This window comes from Pseudorasbora parva, chromosome 20 (assembly GCF_024679245.1).
Source record: "Pseudorasbora parva isolate DD20220531a chromosome 20, ASM2467924v1, whole genome shotgun sequence".
Taxonomy (NCBI): Eukaryota; Metazoa; Chordata; class Actinopteri; order Cypriniformes; family Gobionidae; genus Pseudorasbora; species Pseudorasbora parva.
The window spans coordinates 3,084,417-3,102,606 of NC_090191.1; the positions used below are offsets into that span (position 1 = coordinate 3,084,417).

Genomic DNA, 18,190 nt, shown 5'->3' on the forward strand with positions numbered 1-18,190 from the left:
TTATTTTGAGTAACATTAAACCCAGTATGTACTTATTTTTTATGTAATGTATGTATTGGGAATATGAATACATAAATGTGAAATATGTGATAATTTACTCTTTTTTTTCATCATAACAAGAACAGGGAAGAAAAGGGGGGGGGGGGGATAAGCATGAATATAAAATTAAATGCACAGTTATAGAAGATGACAAGTAAAGTCCAGGGGGCGTTATACAGAAAGATCTTAGCTTTAGATTCCTATCTTATCTGTTTGTTAGCCATGACAATTTCAGTTATCAATGAATTTAGGAAAACTATTACAGGATGACATTTATTAAATGCATAATCTTATCTTAAATATGGATAGGAAACCGAATGCTTCTGTAATACCCAACTCAACAAAAAATCCTAAAAGCTGTCTTAACTTTAGGACAACCCCACTGGCGTCCTAACTTCAAACCTTTTTGAAATCCAGTGGTAAAAATCACAGTACAAAAATCCTTTTTCGAGAGTTACAGTTATTAATTATATAAGATGAAGAGTAGCGACGTTATGATGGTGAAGAGACTTTTACATGATTGTGCAGTTGGTTGACTAATTGCGACTAACATTACAGAAGCCAACGAGCCGTCATGGAGCAATGGGAGCATCATCGTTACAACAATCGTGGGAGGGGTGTCGGGTCGTGTGACGTCACACGGCTGAACGGCTTGATTTGAGACAGGGGAAAACATATAAGGAGATTTTTAACAAAACACTTGATAGATTTTTATCATTATAGGATGGTTGTGTACAGGCACGGCCACCACACACATTTCCATACAATCAGCTTGTAAAAGTGCATGTACCAATATATGACCCCTTTAAAATAACACTCACCCCACCGTCAATATTAACTAGGCTACTTGTTTATTGAACTATAAATTCAATGCAACATTTGCAATCATGATAATATTTAGCATAACTTAACTATATCACACAATATATTGCTAAAAGTTTTGGGACACCTGCCTTTACATACAAATGAAGGCAAGGCAAGTTTATTTGTATAGCACATTTCATACCCAATGGCAATTCAAAGTGGTTTACATAGACATTAATTAAAATAGTGATAACATATGCATGAGAAATATGAATGCCACATTTAAGAATTAAAAATAAAAATCAGAATAATTAAAACAGTTGTAAAGAGAACTGAAAAAAATAAAATGGTCAAATACAGAATAGTGGTCTGAAATAAAAATAAAACATCCTTCAGTTTACAGTCTACATACATGTACCATCTTAATTAGATCACCTCTCCTTCATTTCTTTCTCAAACACGTTCATAACATCCATTTAAATCACTATTCTTTTATGTTTACTCAGGAACCTTCTTGTTAAACCCATTTTCACTCATCATACCCTCCACAGATTTACACATACTCAAACCTTATCGTCAAACTTACCATTTCCATCAAACCCAGTTTTCACTCATCATATTTAACTCAAATGAACATATAAAATAACAATAACCAAAGATAAGAACAAAGGTAAACTAAAACAATTATAAAAAGAATAAAAAGGTGATGCATAGATAAGACGGCATAATGCATAGATTGTGGGCGGCAGTGGCTCAGTTGTTCATGTAGATTGTCTACAAACCGAAAGGTTGGTGGTTCAATCCCTGGTTCCACCTGACAAACTGTCGAGGTGTCCATGAGCAAGACACCAAACCCCAACTGCTCCCGACAAGCTGGATGGCGCCTTACATGGCTGACACCGCCGTCGGTGTATGAATGGGTGAATGTGAGGCAAAAATGTAAAGCGCTTTGGATATATAAATGCAGTCCATAAGAAAGTGCACTCAGTCGGACGTACCGTGGCTCAGAGCTCATTCAGTAAATGCGCAGATAAACAGATGTGTTTTGAGTCTGGATTTGAATGTGGCTACTGTTGGAGCACATCTGATCTGTTCAGGAAGCTGGTTCAGCTGCGGCTGGCATAATAGCTAAAAGCAGACTCCTTGCTTTGAGTGAACTCTTGGTATTTCTAACTGACTTGATCCTGCTGATCTGAGTGATCTGTTGGGTTTGTATTTAATCAGCATATCTGCAATGTTTTCAATGTACTCAACCTCCGTTTGTTTCCAAATGTAGTGATTTTTTTAAGTTTTGTCCTTGTTTAACTGAAGATAGTTTTGCCACATCCATTTGTTAACTTCATCAATGCATTTGCACAGGGAGTCAATAGGGCTGTAGTCATTAGGTGACAGTGCTAAGTAGAGCTGGGTGTCGTCAGCATAGCAATGGCAAGCTATTTTGTTATTTTTCATTATTTGGCTCAGTGGCAGCATATACAGGTTAAACAGGAGTGGTGCAAGAATTGACCCTTATGGGACTCCACTTGTCATGGATGTCCACTCAGACTTATGGTCTCCTATACTCACATTTAAACCTCTCCCTTCTAAGTATGACCTGAACCATTTGAGGACCATCCCAGAAAGCTCAACCCAGTTTTCCAGCCTGTCTAGAAGTATGGTGTGGTCAACAGTGTCGAATGCAGCACAGAGTTGATGTTTTGCCTGTATCAGTATTTAAGCGAATATCATTTATAATCTTTATGAGCGCTGTCTCTGTGCTGTGATGCGGTCGGAAACAAGATTGAAAATTGTCAAAGTATCCGTTTGAGCTTAAGAATTTTTTCAGCTGACTAAAAACAACTTTCAATAATCTTGCCTATGAAGGGGAGATTTGAAATTAGTCTGTAATTGCTCAATAAGGCGTTATCCAGATTTTTATTTTTATTTTTTCAGGAGAGGCTTAACTACTGTGGTTTTAAGGGAGTTTGGAAGTCCCGTAGAGAAGTGAGGAGTTTACCACTTCTAGGGGATCTGCTTCTAAACAGCTAAACACACTTTTGAAAAAAAGAAGTGGGGAGTGTGTCAAGGGCACAGGTTGATGTTTTAAGGTGCTGTACCGCTTCTTCTAAAATGTTAGGGTCGATTGCTTCAAAATCAGACATAGTAACTTTCTGAGGTTGTGAACTTTCAGAGCAACTCGAGGATCTGCTGTAATTGTCTTTCTGATTTTATTGATTTTCTCTGAGAAGATGGAAGCAAACCCACCGCATTTGCTGTCTAAGAGCATTTCCCTAGGATAGTGATTTGAGGGGTTTGTTAGTCTCTCGACCATAGCAAAAAGAATGCGTGTGTTGTTTATGTTTATAATATTTAAGAAGGTCTGTCTAGCTTTGCCTAGGCCTAGTCCACACGTACACGGGTATTTTTACTACCGGAGTTTTTCCTCCTCCGTTTTAAAAAACAATCGCGTCCACACAAGCACGGTTTTAAAAAAAAATCTGTCCACATGAGAACGCAAAACTACGCTATGATTGGCTGCCTGATTTCCACATGGGTCCCATTCACTGCACCGATGCTGCACTGACTGAGGGATGGCATGGGCTCAGTGAAACCCTTCTACAAGTTCCTTTGCTTTGGACTCAGTGACAGGTAACTGTATACACAGGTGCAGGGCCGAAGTGGACTGGAATAGCTTCACACACTTGCTTTACTATTTTTTATTATTGCATTCTGGCGCCTTTGTTCTGCAATACAATGAAATAACTGAACATGTATCTGTAGGATAAACATGTGATAAGCGCTGTTAGTGGAGTCCACCGCATAGAATCGACTCACGTAAATCAAAAGGAGATGTGGAAAATCTGATATCAAACAAAGGAGAGAACGGCGCGCACTTCAATTAAAAAAAGCCGAAATCTCCGGTTTCACCATCTACACGACAACGCTGTAACCGGAGTTTCTAAAAAAATCTTCACCCTGGCCGGAGTTTTCAAAAAAGTCCGGTTTTAGTAACCGGATACAGCGTTTGCGTGTGGACGAACAGCCAAACCGCGTAGAAAAAGCTGCGGTTTTGAAAATACCCGTGTTCGTGTGGACAGGGCCATAGTTTCACATTAAAAGCATGAAGGCTGTCTTTATAGACGTTATAATAGACTACAAGTTTTGTCTTCCGCCACATGAGTTCAGATTTACTTTTCATAATTGTTTCATTAATTTGAACTGCTGTTGAGTTTCTCCAAGGCGCTTTTTGTTTGCCACTCTTAGGGGTGACTCTTTTGCTTGGTGTTAGAGAAATAATAGCCTTCATAAACAGCACATTAGTGTTATCATTTAAGCATCACTTCTTTACAAAGACAGATCTAGCTTCAATGGCAGGAGAGATTGATATATCAAAAGAAAATACAGAAATTATCAGACAGTGCCACATCCTTATTTACAATCAATAAAATGTTTAGACCTTTACTGATAAGTAAATCTAGAGTGTGCCCACAATTGTGTGTGGGTCTATGTTCATGCTGCATCAAATCAAAAGTGTTAAGAACAGTGTTGCGGCAAAAATATGTTAAAGGGGGGGTGAAACACTCAGTTTCAGTCAGTGTCATGTCAATCTTGAGTACCTATAGAGTAGCATTGCATCCTGCATATCTCCGAAAAGTCTTTATTTTTTTTATAATTATATAAGAAAGATGCGCTGTTCAGAGTCTTTCCGAAAAAAGCCGAGCGGGTGGGGGCGTATCGTGTGAGCGGAGCTAAATAATGACGTGTGCTCGCTGCTGCTATGTTGAGTCGAGTGCGTCGTAAAGCTGTGTCATCCCTAACAGCGGGAAAAAAACTTTATTCAAAATAAAAATATGGCTTTTAATCAGATACAGCCATACATCTATGATCCGGAATCAGACCCAGAGGCTGCAGTTGAACAGGAGCAGCAGCAAAAACGACTAGAGCAGGACGTCTCTATGTGGTACAAGTTATACACGAACTATATAATATGCTTAGCGGCTTGTGTTATTTACATATTTATACTTGAATTATATCGTCGTATTTTTGTCTTTAAAGGTGTACATGTGGGAAGTGCAGTTGTGCACGTGTGTGTGTGTGTTTACACGTGGTTTGTGTAGACAGTAAGCGGACTGGTTTTGCACGGCAGGCTAAGTTAGTGTTTACATAGAAAGACACGGAATAGTAGCGCATTTGAATGAAGAAGCGCGCTTATTTAGTTCAACATATTTCCCCACTCTTTGTGTATTGTTGTTTGGAGTGCTTTTACAATACACAAACATAAAGTTACACAAATAGTGGCCAGCTAAACAAATGTATACGCACTACACATCGCATGCTCCATTGATCAATTAGCTATACGTGATCAGGTTTGGGCTACTTGATGAGCATAGACAAAAACACAGACATTTGAAGCAGTCTTACTCACCGCCTGCGGTTCTAACGTTGGGACCTTTATCGTTGGGACTGCTCCATCCTTCAGCATTAGGCGATTGGAAAATCCGGCGTCGAGCTGGGCCTTGTTTATGAAACAGTCGGCACCGAAATGCAGCGAACAGATATAAACATTCGCGCAACTCAGTTGCTGATCCGGAAAAGCAAATTACATCCACTGTTGCCTTAACGCGGGGTTTTTGGGGAATCTGTGCAGGACTGTCTTGGTCTGGCAACCAAAAACGCACTTTTTTGGTGACATTGTAATTGTGCACATCACCTGTGCAGCGCAGCCTACGAGCCAGCGCTTTGATGGGCGTAGCCTGTTACTTTCGCTCTCTCCCTCTCTCTCTCTCACGCTCTTCCGGTAGAATTGTCCGTAAGGCCCATACAAGGAAATTCCGCCCCCATTAACGTCAAAGGGGACGCATGATCGCAAAAAACTTGCCGAAACTTATGACTAACCGGAAGTAGTATTTTTGACAAAGAAATACTCCCATCAAACGTCCACCTTAACTTTTGAAACTTTGTCCATGTTTAGTATGGGAATCCAAGTCTTTAACAGTGTAAAAAGATCAGTATGCATGAAACAGCATTTCACCCCCCCCCCCCTTTAACTCTGTTGCATTTCTGAATAAGAGACAAAGCTTAGCCAATCGTGTCTTTATAAAGATTTAATCCTTGCAAGAATGAATCCACAGTCAAACCCAGGTAATGCCTGCATCGAGTGTGAACTGAGGAACAAAGAAAGGTCCAAGATTTTATACCCCTGTGTCAGTGTTTTACAGAAACAAAAGGAAAGATGAAACAAATGCACCGCAATAGCCAGCAATAGCAAAACAGTCAAACTCTGAGGAAATTGCTTATAACAGTTCTGTAAAAAGTAAAATTCTCTTTCACTTGACATTTTTACTTTTTACCAGTGCATTACACACATTCTAAACCCCTTCCGTAATACCTTCGGCAGTGGAAAAGGGTTTTATAATGTGTCCTAAAGAAAGCAAAGGGTTTTGAATAATGAGAACATTTTCTGAGATTACAGTTCTCTTTCTGTAGCTTAATGGACTGAGCACAAGTTTTTGGTTTTGATGTCTTGATTTCTGTTGTTTTGTGCCATTAAACTGGGGTTAACTTGTATTTTTCTTCTTTTTTAGATCTGATGGCACTGAAAGTGGAGAGTCAAGAACTGTATGAAATAGATGACAAAGATCAATATGGGAAAAACCGTGATTTGTTCAAATGTGATCAGTGTGGAAAGAGTTTTACTCAAAAAGGAAACCTTAACAAGCATATAAAAATTCACTCTGGAGAGAAGCCCTTCACCTGCCAAGAGTGTGGAAAAAGCTTCACCGATAAAGGACTCCTTAAAGTCCACCTGAGAATTCACACTGGAGAGAAGCCTTACACCTGCCAACAGTGTGGGAAGAGTTTCACTCAAGAAGTAGGCCTTAACAGGCACGTTAGAATTCACACTGGAGAGAAGCCTTTCACCTGCAAATTGTGTGGAAAGAGCTTCACTGAAAAGGGACACCTTAAAGTCCACTTGAGAGTTCACACTGGAGAAAAGCCTTTCACCTGCCAACAGTGTGGTAAGAGTTTTATTAAAAAAGCAAACCTTGAGGATCACATGAGGAGAATTCACTCTGGAGAGTCTCCTTTTACCTGCAAATTGTGTGGAAAGAGTTTCACTCAAAAGGGAAGCCTTAACAATCACATGAGAATACACACTGGAGAGTCTCCTTTTACCTGCAAATTGTGTGGAAAGAGTTTCATTCAAAAAGGAAGCCTTGAGAATCACATGAGAATTCACACTGGAGAGAAGCCTTACACCTGCCAACAGTGTGGAAAGAGTTTCATTCAAAAAGGACAGCTTAAATTACACATGATAATTCACACTAGAGATAAGTCATACACCTGTGAATTGTGTGGAAAGAGTTTCACTGATAGAGTAAGCCTTAAAGTCCACATGAGTATTCACTCTGGAGAGAAGCCTTACACCTGCCCTCAGTGTGGAAAGAGCTTCACTCGAAAAGGAAGCTTTGGGCAACACATGAGAATTCACACTGGAGAGAAGGCGTTCACTTGCCAAAAATGTGGAAAGAATTTTGCCCATAAAGGAAACTTTAAAAGGCACATGTCAGTTCACACTGGAGAGAAGCCTCACACCTGCCAACAATGTGGGAAAAGCTTCACTGAAAAAGAAAACCTTAAAAGGCACATGTCGATTCACTCTGGAGTAAAGCCATACGCCTGCCAACAGTGTGGGAAGAGCTTCACAACAGAAATAAACCTTGGATATCACATGAACATTCACACTGGAGAGAAGCCATTCACATGCGGTCAGTGTGAAAAGTGTTTCAAACATAAAGGAACCCTTATTTGCCACTTGAGGATCCACTCAAGAAGTGAGGGAAAAGTTTCAGTCAAAATGGATACATGAGAAGTAACACTGGAGAGAAGCCTTCATTATTTATTTAGCCATGTCATGTCGTTATCAGACAGTTGTCTGAATAGGTGACACTCCCACAACTTTGCACTATGACATGTTCAAAAAGTTGCCACAGAGCCAGATCCTCGCGTGTCTAACCAGGGGCCTGTACCATGATGGTAGTTTGACAAACTCAGGGTTACAGTATTAGTTTCGAGTTGACAAAACCAAACCAATCTATTCAGACTTTGCTAGTCCTATGATGCTGATCATCAGCTTTCTCTGTCAACTCAGTCTTTGATCTTGAGTTCAGGAGTTTAGCTGTCATTAGGAGTGAACAGCCAATCACATGCTGTGGATCAGTGGAACTGAGATTCACTTCTTACGAGAGAAGCTGTGAGATTAATTTCGCTCTTCTGCAGAATATTACATGATTTAAAAATATTAAGAATTTAAACAAATATACATAGTAAGAAGATAAGAGCTGTCTATGAAAGAAAAAATAATAGCTGCAGGGCTACCGTCCTGCAGATTTCAGTACCAACCCTGCTCCAACACCATGATTAGCTGTTTCAGGTGTGTTTTGATTCAGGTTGGAGCCAAAATCTGCAGGGTGGTAGCCCTCCAGGACTAGGGTTGGACACCCCTGCCCTACCCCCTTTAATCCCTCCTGGGCCTGTCTGCTCTATTTTGGATGAGCTGGTCCTGTCTGTTTCTCTTCAGTCCCTTCTCCAGCCCTCAGCCTTGCCTGCTATCTAGTCCTTGCTGTCTCCCAAAAAACCCTCAGTTCCTCATCAGCCTCTTCTCAGTAGCAATGCTATACCTGGGGCCTGCTGAGAGCCAACTTCTCCTTTCTCATAGGTGTGGAGGTCTCATGGCGCTTTCCCCGGCCTCAGATCCCGTTGTACCACCTCAACCCATCACCCTGACTCCTCCACCTGTGCTCCTTCCTTCCTTGACTCCAACTGTGACCGTCAAGCTTTTAGCTGGACTCCCTCTGTCCATCGGCTCAGGCCTAACATCAACAGCACATCACCACGGATTTGAGGGCCATTCGCTGCTCTCTGGCCCTCCTCACCTACGACTCTGTTTGGCTCCAACCCTCAAGCTTTGCCTCAGCCCTCAGTCGTTCGATGGTGCTTTTTGTGGGCTCAGGGTGCCTAGGGTTCCACCTCCATCAGTTCCATGACCTCTGTACGTCCCCAAAGTAAAGGGAGATCTTCCCCACCATGGCTTCTCTCTCCAGTAATGCACCATGGACTGCTGCCCTGGCTGTGGCTTGGAGTGCCATCAGGCCATTCCTGCTCAAGGCCATCCCCTGGATTACACCACAATCTACACCTCCCTGGCTTTTTATGGCGGTCTGTCTGCCTGCCTGCTCTCACCAGCCTTTTACCTGCTCCTCTTTACCTCTGGCCACACTAGAAATGTTAAAATGTGAGAGACCACAAACATGACGATAAGAAATTATAAATTGGACTATTTTGTTCTTCTAGTGTGTGGAGTGCCACAATGTGATCATGAAAGTGAGTCCTGCATGTGATCACGGGAAATCTCGCAAAATCTCCAGCATCAGACTTGACTGTAAAGTGAACAAACATTGCGGACGACCAGCAAGAAGAAATGGGGCTTATAGTGTATGGACAGTTTCTTAGAAAGAATTTGTGGGGGAAAAGTTTTTTATGTTTAGATAAAGTTGTAGAAACGGTGTGAAGATTGACTTTACATTTTACAGTGCGAGCTGCAGGGTATTGCAGGGTATATCGCTTTTTAATTGGGTATTGTTTCGTTTGACGCGATAATCTCCAGAGCGTGCGCACGTTTGTCCTCGGGATCCCCACACACAACAGGATTTCTGATCGTAAATATTCAACTTGATCCGAGATCGGGGCGCCTCCGACGCTCCTCTGAGTAGATTGAGTCACTCTGAACACACCTCAAACCACAGGAAAATCTGATAAAATAATCTGTAGAACTTTCAAGATAATTGGGACTTTACCTAGATTGTCTGAAGGGGAGAACTCGGCCCAAAATTGCCCCAATTATCTTGTGGTGTGCACAGAGCATTAACAGCCTCTGCCTGCTCCTCATCCTCATTCTTAGCCACCTTCCCTCCATCCATCCCTCACCTCCTATGTTATGCCGCCAGGTTGCAACTTCCAGGAGGGGACATAATGTCAAAATATCACCCTGTTTGAATTTTGCTTTCTGTCTTGCACCATTTCCTGCAACTAGTCTTGCATCTTAGTTAGTAATTTGATTGGTCATTTTCAGCTGTGTATTAGTTAATCAACTAATTTGTCTGTGTATTTAAATCCTGTGCTTTCAGTTCACATTTTTCCTGTCTTGTTTAGGTATGGTTGTGTCAGCTTGCTTTTCTATGTGGGAATTTACCTTGTGGATATTATTAAATACTGTTTGACAACTTTATCTTTCTTTTTGTGCATGTTTATGCAGCCTAACCATGACACCACTTTACATTAAAGTTCACATTTACAGGTTATTAATATTTGCAACTCATAAATGGTTCACAGGTGTTCACTTTACATTAAGGTTCACGGGTAGCTAATATTACATTTTAACTAATTACATTTTTCCCATGTATCTTTTCTCATCATGTTATGGCTGTGTGCTTTTATAATTTAATCTTGACTGAATGCCTGATTTCTTTGGCCTCGTGTGATCCTGCCATGTGTTCCTGTATCATGTTGTCATTTTCAGTTTAAATGTTTGTTTTCCACCATGGTGACAGAAATAGTTTACTGCCATTTTTTGTAATTCATATAAAACAAATGATAGAAAAAAAACAGTAAAAACTGAATACAATCTTCCTGCTCAAACTGTGTATTAAACTTATTTTTTTGCATCTTTTGGATTTTGCATTTACTTGAACTTTTCCTTTAAGTAGTTAAACATGTTTAATACATTGCATACGGAAAGAAATCACTTGTATATAGGTATTCACAGCCTTTGCTCAATACTTTGTTAAAACACCCATACGGAAATGCAATATATGTGTATATATGAAATATCAATATATGCGATATATGTGATATATAAAGTAAAAACATATATGAAACATTAGAAATTGGAACAATTCCATATATTGACATATAAATGTATCCCATATATTATATATGTTTATGAATGTATAATACATATTTTGACATATAGGTCTCATATATGAAATATCCTAATATGCTCATATAGAGTAAAAACATAAATGCACATATATGCACAGCATCAGAAATTCCATATATTGACATATATCTTTAGTCAACATATGTTTAAATTATATATGTGACAAATCACTATCAATGTCGAATGTCGTAGGGTCTTAAAATATATACTATGTATAAAACAAATGACATTTAAAATATAAAATATTTATAATGTTACTTATTGTCAGGTGAGGCAAGAGATGAAGGACTCAAGGGTGCAGAGGTTAATGGGCTTTTTATTAGACTTCAAAAATAAACAATCGAAACAAACAAACCCTGTCATGCTTGTAACTGGCTCTCCTTAGTTTTTTATACAACAAGAAATCCTCAAAAAACGGGAATTCACTTTTGCCAATAGTTTGTGTTCAAACTAACTGTAAGATTCTAAATGTGGGAGTGGAAATAAATTGTATCTATTTAACCACTGAATGAGATAACATAGTAACAATTAGCACATGGACAGATATCCAAGACAGCATTGTGAATATCGAAGCTTAACACTATAAGTAAAAAAAACAATAACAGTACATCAATTCCAAACTCAAAATACTAGTGATACACAAACAAAAAACAGTACCAAACAATTCAAAATGCCGTAGAGGGAAAAGGATATACAGTCTGCAATGCAAGTCTCTTATATGAGTGTTGTAGAAGGCCCAGTCCAAGCAGGCAATGAAGATATACAATACTAAATCCTAGGTTAGGCACTGGCACAATCCAACACAGGTCAGAAGTAGGTATCAGTGCACTCAAGCCCGATAACAGAGTCCTCTGCTAGCTTCTCTGCAAACTTCCAAACACTATGAATTAACATTTTTATGGGTACATCAAAATGTGCATTTGAATAAGATTGTAAAGCATTAGAATGTACAATTCACTTAACTCTCAAACGCAATGTGATTCCAGGCATTTTCACCCATGCTCCATTGCTATGCCTCTCCTCTATGCTACTCGTAACCTTAAAACCCCTTCCTCCCTTTGTTGCCCTCTAGAGGACAGGATGAAAAATGTCATGAGTGTACACGCCATGGCTAATGATGAGCACAAGCCGCATGCTAAACAAACAACCCTAAACACATGGACAAAAGAGTATATACTGTCCAAGCAAAACTAGATGCTCACGAGACCAAGTGAATGCTCAAACTGTACACTCACAACGGGGAGAAAAACACACATGGAGCTTTTAATGTCCGAAGCCTGAACCAAAACTAAATTAGAATGAAATGCCAGGATTCAAACACCACTATATAAATCCTATACAAGCATACTGAATGTTTGCATACATTATGTTTAAATAAACTTATATATATATAAATTCAACATATATTGTTTGCATATATGGCGTTAACATACAGTACCATATAAAAAGTCAACATATAAATAATTTTAATATATGTATATATAATAATTCTTCAATGGGTATTTCATACGTGGTATAAACCTATATCTTCATATATCGTGAGAATGTATATATGCGCTAATAATGTATTGCCTTATATGAAACATATATGACATCACTACTCGGATATAGGGACATATATGTACATATATTACATTTCCGTATGGGCAGTCTTTTTGAGTATGATGCTACAAGCTTGAAACACCTATTTTTTGGGCAGTTTCTCCCATTCTTCTTTGCATGACCTCTCAAGCTCCATCAGATTGGATGGGGAGCGTCAGTGCACAGACATTTTAAGATCTCTCCAGCGATGTTCAATCGGGTTAAATTCTGGGCTCTGGCTGGGCCACTCAAGGATATTCACAGAGTTGTCCAGTAGCCACTTCTTTGTTATATTGGCTGTGTTCTTAGGGTTGTTGTCCTGTTGGAAGAGGAACCTTCGCCCCACTCTGAGGTCCAGAGCACTCTGGAGCAAGTTTTCATCAAGGATGTCTCTGTACATTGCTGCATTCACCTTTCCCTAGACCCTGACTAGTTCCTGCTGCTGATAAATACCCCCACAGCATGATGCTGCCACCACCATGGTATTGGCCAGGTGATGAGCAGTGCCTGTTTCCTCAAGACATGACGTTTGAGTTCAATTTTTGTTTTATCACACCAGAGAATTTTGTTTCTCGTGGTCTGAGAGTCCTTCAGGTGCCTTTTGGCAGACTCCTGCCTTTTCCTGAGGAGTGGCTTCCGTCTGGCCACTCTACCATACAGTCCTGATTGGTGGAGAGCTGCAGAGATGGTTATTATTCTGGAAGGTTCTTCTTTCTCCTCAGAGAAACGCTGGAGGTCTGTCAGTGACCATAAATGGCAGGTCACTTGGTCTCCTTCCTGACTAAGCCCCCTCTCCCCCGATTGCTCAGTTTGGCCAGGCAGCAGCTCTAGGAAGAGTCCTTGAAGTTCCAAACTTTTTCCATTTACGGCTGATGGAGGCCACTTTGCTCATTGGGATCTTCGATGGACTAGCTTAACCAACTGCCTGCTAGTTGTCTCACGGCCCCCGAAATGAGATAAATCCCAACCCAGAGAGAATCTTTCACCTAGATATTATCACATAGAGACTGTGTCTGTTCCACAAATTAGTAGATACAAAAAAAAAAAACATTCACTGGTAAAAATGTATTATTGGTAATGGTATGATTACAGACCATAATGTAGATGTGCTGTGTTTGACTGAAACCTGGCTAAAACCTAACGATTACATTACTTTAAATGAGTTCACCCCCCAAGATTATCGTTATAAACACGAACAGCATCTGAAAGGTAAAGGGGGAGGTGTTGCTGTAATTTATAATAATATCTTCAGTATTACTCAAACTTCTAGTTCCACATATAATTCCTTTGAAGTTTTGGTGCTTTACGTTATATTATGTAGTGAAATTGATAAATCCTGTTTGACATTTGTGTTGGCTACTGTATTAGGATTAGAATGGTTGTTAATGTTGTATGTGTATGTGTTGTGCATTCACATTGCAGCATTTCTCTAATCTAAAACAAATTTCTCCAAAGGGAGACAATAAATGACACCTTGACCTTGAAATATATATATTTTACAATCAGGGTATATTCTGGCAAACCGTTTGCCAATCACGAGTAGTAATAGGCAATGCAAACTGTTGTACACGGTGTTTACGAACAAATGCTGGAAAGCTCGCAAAGCAAATCATTCGTTTCCCTTTTCTCAGCGGGATTTTTGACGAAAGGATTTGGATAAGGGATTGAAGAAAAAAAGAGGCGGGGAATCAATTGAACCATTTCAAAGTTAAAGTTCTTGCGCTTTACTCAAAATAGATAATGTGACATGTAAAAATATACTGAATAATACACCAAAACAATATAAGGTTCACATTTACAATATTTTATGTCTAATCAATAGGATTTTTCTCTTTTCTCCTATCCATAATGAATCACAGTTCACACGTCCAGTAGGTGGCGGTGTAAAGGTACATTCACACGAAACGCGAATAGAGCGTCTGGAGCGAATGATTTCCATCTTAAGTCAATGGAAAGGCGCGTGGACGCGCGTCTGGAGGTCCAGCGGCGCGATACACGTGTTTCGTGCGGCGCAATGGACGTGATTCCGCCTCATTCGCTCATCCAGTTCGCGTGAATAACGCGAATTTGAAGCGAATTGAGCATCTTGCCCGATACGCGCGAGTGGTGCTTTTTGTGCATTCACGCGTTTGAAGCGAATTCGCGTCTACGCCCGAGTTTGAAGAAAAATTTGAACTTTGGCGTCAATTCGCGCCGCGTTAACCAATGAGGAGTCTGCTTGCTGCTGCCACGTGATGAGAAACCCTGCATATAATTTAAAAAAATACTGATATTCTGTCACTAAATGTAGTTTTAATGCTTTTCAGTTGATAATGTAGTTGTTTAAAGCTAAAATATGTGGTTTACCTAGGATGTTTTACTCATAGCCTATTTAAAAGAACACTCTCTTGCGTTTTTGGAGTTGTGAGCTCCAGGCGATCTCCGGGCGCTCAGCGCTCGTTAACCCCGGCGAGAGCAGCCTTTCCTCGGCCAGTCCTTCTGGCATTTGCTGCTGGCTCGGAAGTCTATGTAGAGGTTAAACATGATATATAACTCGTCTTGTGTACATCTAATGGGTGAACTTTGGTCCAAATAATCTATTGTTGCCTACCAAATCATTTTGACTGAGGGCAAAGTGAAGTTTTATAACTTTATATTTTAATTAAATATACATGCAGTGAAGATAATCCAGGTAGTGTGTTGGCTGAACCACATGTGTGGCTGTTAATGCTTAACATATTTCACCTGGAGCGCCTTTAACGCACGTCTATTTGGCTTCAAATGCTCGATTTCTACGCGCGTCCAATTAGCTGCGGACGCACGAATGGATTCAAAATGTTCACTCGTCAAACTAGACGCGGTAGACGCGATTTTCATGCTCAATTCGCGTTTGGTGTGAACGTAGCTTAAGGGCGCCCAAATTGTCCCAATGGAGGCTAACGATTGGAGGGTGAAGGTCGCTGCGGGTTCGATCTTTTCAGTTGGGAAAAGGGATTTTATTCCAATTCCTCTTTTTCTGACTCCATTTAATCATAATTTAGAATTTAGGTTAGAATGCCAATTGGTTCTTTGGTCATTTATATTTAATAGATTAACTACATGTTTAATTATTCTGTTTAACCTTTTGTTGAAATTATACCCGTTCATAACCTGAATAATTCCAGAGCAAGTCAGAATCAATCAAAGTGTAGCAATTTATTAACAGTCAGGTAAATTTATAAAGCCAATTACATAGTCAATTCAAAGGTAATCCATCAAATACTCCGAAATAAAAATGAAATATATATACCTGACTTCTGAAAATTACATAATGCTGGCTATCTTGGAAACAACCAGCATCCCGGGCTGACCTGAATACAGGATCGAGCCCCGATCTCTTTGCAACATTTCTTTTGTTAGGGGTTAACAGCTTATGAACCAGGACCAGTAGATAAGAAATGAAGACAAAGAGTCAGGATTGCAATTAATTAAAATAAAAATTTACTTTAGAATAGTTTGCCATTTCAAAAGCAGAAGCCAGCTTCAAGTCTCATAAGGAGTTCGTAGGCCACACCGATGGGGTGGATCCCCACCGTATAAGATCCCATCCACCCCATCAAATTTTATGGATTTTGCTGCATTGAAACTTGTAAATCGTAAAAAGGCTTTTTGGAGAGAATAAAGCTTTGAATAAAACCTCAAGTCATCATTTAATTCTTTTGTCTCCATATAAATGGCTATAATCATCATTTGTGACTGTGACCGTCATACAAGTCAGCCCATTTCTTCTGGCACAGGATTGGTCAATCCCAGTTTCTTTTTAGTCAAAACAAAAGGGACGTAATTCATCATTCAAATAAATAAATAAAAATTATGAGGCCCATATGTGACCTTCTTCATAAGCCTAATTCAAGGTTGAGTTTGAGGCTGCGTGTCACCAGTACTCTCCCAGATTTTCACCAAACCATGCCAATAAACAATTTAAAAGTGTGCCAGTCTTTAACACCAAAAACTTATTTAGTATTTATTTATTATTATTGAATAAAGACAGCATTTTAGAGATACTAAAAGTGTGGATGACTTTGGTATGTTGTAAGTATGCAATGAGTGAATTAATTTACAATAATTTATATTTTTAATGTCTTAATCACGCATAGCCTGTCAAGAAACAGAAAAAAAAACATAATACACATTTTATGTGTTACACAGGCTATGTAGCGGCTTACCATTAAGCCGCTCGTTGGTATAGGAGTAAGTTTAAACGTGGACAAACAGAGTCCATGCAGATGGAGGTAAAACGCAAACAGTGTCTTTTTTTATTGTGCTTCAATAATTAAACAATTGCTTCCAGTAAGCTTCCTGTTGTGTCTTCTTCTTTCCAAGCATTAGAATACAAATAACAAATAACCATACCTTTGCTACTGTTTACAATCAATCAACCTGTCCGCTACTCTGCTGTGCGGTCGAAAACTGTGAGCTTCCCCACTACCAGCAGAGTAGCAGTAAACAGCTATATTTTATAGAGATATTTTCTATAGCGACTTTAAAATTAGCATCTCAAAGCGCTTCACAGAAGGGGGGAAAAAGCATACAATTCTACAAACAATACTTTACAATAAGTGAGATATAAAGTAAAATATTTTTTTTTAAAATATTACCAAGTACAAGCAACCCTAAAGAAATAAGCTTTAAGGGAAGATTTAAAAACACCAAAGGATTCTGCTTGCCTAATCCGAGCAGGCAAGGAATTCCAGAGTCTTGGAGCGACTGAAAATGCCCTATCACCCATAGATTTTAAACGGGTATGACGGAAGAATAAAAGGCGAATAAAAGAGCAGAGAGTACGCACAGGTGAAGCTCCGTATCGGGGTGTGTATTGGTTTCCCAGAGTCATGTGATCGATGACAAATGAAGCCTCACTTTCTGTCCAATCACGTTCTCCAGATCGAGTTGTTGGCTCAGTCAGTCTGGTTGATGTATTTGCGAGGAGAGTGCTGTACTTTAAAAGTTAATCAATAAATGTCATTTACATAACCAAAATGTATTTGTCACAATTATTTATTTGTCTCTTTTTTTTTTTGGTAAAACATTTGCTTTTTTTTAAGGTAATTTGGTGTTAGTGTTTGTATTTAAAAGTAATTGAAAAGAAAAGAGTAATGGCATTTCCCTATCTGGGTATATTTTGAGTTTATAGCTTTCAATGTGTGTATGCTTTACAAAATAAATAAATGGGGAACTACTGTCTAAGAGAAGAAATAGACTCTATAAAACAGCTTTTATGTCTTAATAAAAATAATTCAAAACTTTATCACTTTTCTGTCATTCACTGTACACAAGCATTATCATTGCTAAGTGTCATAAGCACATTTAATGATCATATCACACAATGGCCTTATTCACTATGTGTGTGTGGAGAGAATATGCCTACATTAGATCTTCTTGAATCACATAAGCCCCTTTCACACTGCACGTCGGACCCGCAGTATTCCCGGAGCATTGCCGGGTCGCCTTCTGTGTAAAAGCAACCACGTCCCTGAATTGGTTACCGAATTCGACCCGGGTCGGGGACCTAGTAATATTGCGGTATTCGACCCGGGACGAGCGCTGTGTGAACAAAAGCCGAAACTAATGCTTTTATAAAGCAAGGCTTTTATTTGTGCACATACATTGAAACGGTGTAGTGTGTTGTGATTGCTTTATCGGACAGAGCTTCGATCTTCCAGAGGGTTCTGCCCGCTTTATTTTAAATAAGCACCAGATGGCGCTGTTCTTGACACTCGCGACGCTTCAAGTATTTTCCCGAAACAGTCAGGGTTAGGGCTGGGCGAT

The 18,190-nt window shown here is 39.5% G+C and overlaps 1 protein-coding gene across 1 annotated transcript in view; it reads left to right on the plus strand.

Moving 5' to 3' along the window:
- The window catches only part of LOC137049414 (zinc finger protein 585A-like), a 30,221-nt gene extending 19,674 nt beyond the window's left edge, over positions 1–10,547 (plus strand). Inside the window, exon 4 of the mRNA XM_067427964.1 lies at positions 6,490–10,547. Coding sequence (XP_067284065.1) covers positions 6,490–7,693 — 1,204 coding nt within the window. The 3' untranslated portion in view covers positions 7,694–10,547. The remainder of the gene's footprint in view (positions 1–6,489) is intronic.
- The last annotated feature ends 7,643 nt before the right edge of the window (positions 10,548–18,190 follow it).